This window comes from Leptonychotes weddellii, unplaced genomic scaffold (assembly GCF_054177405.1).
Source record: "Leptonychotes weddellii isolate Sample4059 unplaced genomic scaffold, ASM5417740v2 HiC_scaffold_13689, whole genome shotgun sequence".
Lineage (NCBI taxonomy): Eukaryota > Metazoa > Chordata > Mammalia > Carnivora > Phocidae > Leptonychotes > Leptonychotes weddellii.
In genome coordinates, this window is record NW_027716855.1 from 1 (window position 1) to 5,110 (window position 5,110).

At 43.4% G+C, this 5,110-nt stretch overlaps 1 protein-coding gene across 1 annotated transcript; it reads right to left on the minus strand.

Moving 5' to 3' along the window:
* Window positions 1-1,137: 1,137 nt before the first annotated feature.
* On the minus strand, window positions 1,138-4,129 carry LOC102735754 (uncharacterized). Its single transcript, XM_081809781.1, has one exon. The coding sequence runs from the start codon at window positions 3,333-3,335 to the stop codon at window positions 1,143-1,145; it is 2,193 nt and encodes a 730-aa protein (XP_081665907.1). The 5' UTR covers window positions 3,336-4,129; the 3' UTR covers window positions 1,138-1,142.
* Between the last annotated feature and the right edge of the window lie 981 nt (window positions 4,130-5,110).

Genomic DNA, 5,110 nt, shown 5'->3' on the forward strand with positions numbered 1-5,110 from the left:
AGCCCCTGTTGCAGAATCATTTGTGGGTGCACTTTTAGAAGAGGCACATTCCATCTGGTTGGCTGTGGTCTCCTCCACTCCCTATGAAGCCAATGTTTCTGTAGCAGTTGTGGTTTCCCCTGAACCTTATGGCCTTACAACCAATGACCATCACCTACAGAAATGTGGACATCAGGGCATATGGCTCTTTGCCGGACCTAGGGAAGGGGTTCCCCTCAACAGTGCTGACATCTCCCATGATATCCTCTGTGAACAAGGGAAAGAATTCATGCTGCTCCCAGAAGCACCTGAGGTTCTCACACCTGATCCTCCTTGGGGTGACCTCTGAGACTCCCCAAACTCATAGCATCCAGTCTCAAATGAGGACCAGAAAACCCTGCAGTCTTTCCTAGGAGGCCATGGGCAGTACAAATTTGGCAAAAACTGGTAAGCTACTTTCTGCCACTGTACTGTCCCCTCGAGGCACAGAAAGTTGGAGACCCACCCCAATGAATGTTGTTCACCCCTTCATGCTTGTAGACCTCAAAATATTTATAAAGCACCATACATGGTAAATAGAACACCCAAGATTAAACAGGACTTAAACAATAAGGACTTGTTATTATACAAACCAAATCAATAGGAGCTAGCAGTTGTTGAGTTAGTGACTTGGAAGCTGGAAAAATTAATCACAAATATCTCCAGAGACCATGTCCCTGCAAATGGTGGTCCTTCTCTGTCAGCTGAACTCGTATGTTCTTTAGGACTACATGGGTCAGGTCCATGCCAATTAGTCAGAAAAAAGTAAATTTGGGTCCCCCTAAGGACTCAGGTTACTCCTAATTTCCTCCAACAAATGAGAATAGAAGTCAGCTTCCCTGAGCACAGTGGGGTGATGACTGAAGCATTTTGTGGAGACTTGCCAGGTGGTAGAAGTACAAAGCTCTGGCCACAGACTGGCAGTGACATAAATCTGGAAAGAGCCCTGGGCAGTTTAGAAAATGCAACATAGCCACACATGCTTCCACATAAATGAAACTTAAGGGAAATCATTCTACTATTGGCATTTGGATGTAGTATATTGAATTCAGACAAATGGTGCCTCACAAAGAGTTTCCTCTGGTGTCATTACATTGAACAAGGAAACTACATTTCCTACCCACCTAAGGCCTTTCTCCAGTGTGAACTCTCCGATGCTGAGAAAGATTAGATTTTCGGCTAAAAGATTTCCCACATTCACTGCAGTCGTAAGGCCTCTCTCCTGTGTGAACTCTCTGATGATAATGTAGGGTAGAACGAGAGGTAAAAGATTTCCCACACTCACTGCACTCAAAAGGCCTTTCTCCTGTGTGAACTCTCCTGTGAATAATGAGGTGAATTCTTTGGGTAAAGGATTTCCCACATTCGCTGCACTCATGCGGCCTTTCACCTGTGTGAACTCTGCGATGTCGAATCAGTATGGAGCTATTGGTAAAAGATTTCCCACACTCACTACACTCATAAGGCCTTTCTCCAGTGTGAACTCTCTGATGATAACCAAGGGCAGAGACAGAAGTAAAAGATTTCCCACATTCACTGCACTCATAAGGCCTTTCTCCAGTGTGAACTCTCCGGTGTTTAGAGAGGTATGAATTCTGACTAAAGGATCTCCCACAATCACTACATTCATAAGGCTTTTCTCCAGTGTGAACTCTCTGGTGTTGATTCAACTGGGAACTATCCCTAAAAGATTTCCCACATTCACTGCAGTCAAAAGGCCTTTCTCCTGTGTGAACTCTCTGATGACAACGGAGGGCGGAAGTAGAGGTAAAAGACTTCTCACATTCTCTGCACTCGTAAGGCCTTTCTCCAATGTGAACTTTCTGATGATAACGGAGAGCAGAGCCAGACGTAAATGATTTTCCACATTCATTGCACTCATAAGGCCTTTCTCCTGTGTGAACTCTCTGGTGTATATTGAGGTGATTTCTTTGGGTAAATGATTTCCCACACTCACTGCACTCATAAGGCCTTTCTCCTGTGTGAACTCTACGGTGTCGAATAAGTATCGGTCCATTGGTAAAAGATTTCCCACATTCGCTACACTCATAAGGTTTTTCTCCAGTGTGAACTCTCTGATGATAACAGAGGGCAGAGCCAGAGGTAAAAGATTTTCCACATTCACTACATTCATAAGGCCTTTCTCCTGTGTGAACTCTCTGGTGTTGAGAGAGGTAAGATTTGTGGCTAAAAGATTTCCCACATTCACTGCATTCATAAGGCCTTTCTCCTGTGTGAACTCTTCGGTGTATAATAAGGTGATTTATTTGGGTAAAAGATTTCCCACAATCATTACACTCATATGGTCTTTCTCCTGTGTGAATTCTCTGATGATACCGGAGGCCAGAGCTAGAGGTAAAAGACTTCCCACATTCACTACATTTATAAGGTTTTTCTCCAGTGTGAATTCTCTGATGATAACGGAGTGCAGAGCTAGAAGTAAAAGATTTCCCACATTCACTACATTCATAAGGCCTTTCTCCTGTGTGTACTCTCCAGTGTTCAATGAGATCAGATTTTCGTCTAAAAGATTTCCCACATTCAGTGCACTCGTAACTCATTTCTCCAGCGTGAACTGTACGTTGTTGAATAAGGATGGAGCTCTGGCTAAAAGACTGAGCACATACACGGCACACGTAACAATTTTCTCCAGTGTGACTTCTCTGAGGATGAATGAGGACAAATTTTTGGCTAAAGGATTTCCCACATTTGCTGCATTTGTACTGCCTTGGCCCAGTATGAATTCTTCGATGCTGACTGAGGGTTGAGCTTCCCCTAAAGGATTTTCCACAGTCACTACACACATGAAGCCTGTCACCATTGTGGACTCTCTGATGAATCATAAGTGAGGACTTGTACCTGAATGTTTTTCCACATTCAGGGCACACAAAACACTGTCTTCCAGTGTGGACACCCTGGTCCTGAACAAGTGTGTGTTTGGGACCAACGGCTTTCTTGCATTCCTCCCAGGTGCAATGACTTTTTATGCTTTGAAAAGTCATCCCAGACTCAGTGATTTTATTCTCCCCAGTATGAGTGGCCTGTTGTTGATGTTCTGAGGTGGCCAGGAAATCCTTCTCAACCTCACAGGTTAAGGGCTTTCCTGAATCATGGAAATTGCTGCTCTTCACAAATGAAGCCCTGTCCACACTGCTTCTGAAGGGTTTTTCTCCCATGTGCCGTTTCTCATGCTGTTGAAGGTTTGCACTAGAATAAATCTGTTTCACACATGCCCCATACTTGAACAGCTTCTGGCTGTTTTGTTTTCCCTGGTGCCCAACCAAGTTGAAAATCTCTCTTAAGACTGAACCACACATCTCACAGGGGTGGGTCTTCTGGGAAGACCAAGGTTCCTTTGGAGTCCTGGCCTGTGACACACCTACAGAAATGCTCTGTTCAAAGGGTACCTCCGCAGCCTCTGTTTGACAGGAGCAACCTGAACACAAAGAAACACTTGTGAAGTACACAGTGACTTTATTGGACCCAATTACGACTATACAAATGAAAACCAAAAATGAACAGGGTAACTATTCTTATGTCAAACAAAGTAGACTTTAAAGTCAAAAACTATCATAAGAGACAAAAAAGGTCTCTATAAAATGATAAAGAAGTCAATTCATCAAGATGCTATAACAATAACAAGTATATATGTACCCAATATCCAAGCACCAAAATATATTAAGCAAATACTAACAGAAATAGACAGCAATGCAACAACAGTAGAAGACTTCAATAACCCATTATCAACAATGGACAGATTATCCAGACAGAAAATCAATAAGGAGATGTTGGATTTGAGCCGCACTTATACCAAAGGTACCTAACAGACATATACCGAGGATGCCATCCAACTGCAGCAGAATATACATTCTTCTCAAGTACACATGGAACATTCTCTAGGACTCTCTCACATGTTAGGTCATGAAACTTTTTTTTTTTTTTAATTCTATCCATTTATTTGAGAGAGAGTGAGAGCACGAGAGGAGAGAGGATCAGAGGGAGAAGCAGACTCCCTGCTAAGTGGGGAGCCCGATGCAGGACTCAATCCTGGGACTCCGGGATCATGACCCAAGCCGAAGGCAGATGTTTAACTGACTGAGCCACCCAGCCACCCCCCCCTTTTTTTTAAGCTTTTAACTATTTATTTGGGGTGCCTGGGTGACTCAGTCAGATAAGTGTCTGCCTTCAGCTCAGGTCATGATCCCAGGGTCCTGCAATCGAGTCCTGCATCGGGCTCCCTGCTCATTGGGGAAGTCTGCTTCTCCCTCTATCCTTCCCCCCTGCTCATGATCTCTCTCTCTCTCTCTCAGATAAATTAAGACTTTATTTATTTATTTGAGAGAGAGAGGGAAAGAAAGCACGGGCAGGGGGAGGGGCAGAGGGAGAAGCAGGCTCCCAGCCAAGCAGGGGTTTGATTCCAGGACTCTGGGATCATGACCTGAGCTGAAGGCAGATGCTTAACCAGCTGAGCCACCCAGGCACGCCATGAAACAATTCTTTTTTTTTAAAGATTTTATTTATTTATTTGAGACAGAGAGAATGAGAGACAGAGAGCATGAGAGGGAGGAGGGTCAGAGGGAGAAGCAGACTCCCTGCCGAGCAGGGAGCCCGATGCGGGACTCGATCCCGGGACTCCAGGATCATGACCTGAGCCGAAGGCAGTCACTTAACCAACTGAGCCACCCAGGCGCCCGCCATGAAACAATTCTTAACATTTAAGAAGACTAACATCATATCAAGTATCTTTTCCAAGTACATGGCACGAAACTAGAAATCATTAACAGAAGGAAAGCTGGAAAATATCACAAACATGTGGAATCTAAACAGCATTCTTCTGAACAAACAATGGGTCAAAGAAGAAATTGAAAAATCTATGTAGGCAAATGAAAATAGAAACGTAACACATTAAAACTTATGGGATGCAAGAAAATAAGTTATAAGAGGGAAGTTTATACCAATAAATGTCTACATTAAGAAAAAAGAAAAATCTCAAATAAAGAACTTAATACCTCAACATATGAGAAAAAGAACAAAATAAGGTCAAAGCAGAAAGAAGCAAATAAGAAAGACCAGAGCAGAAACAAATGAAATA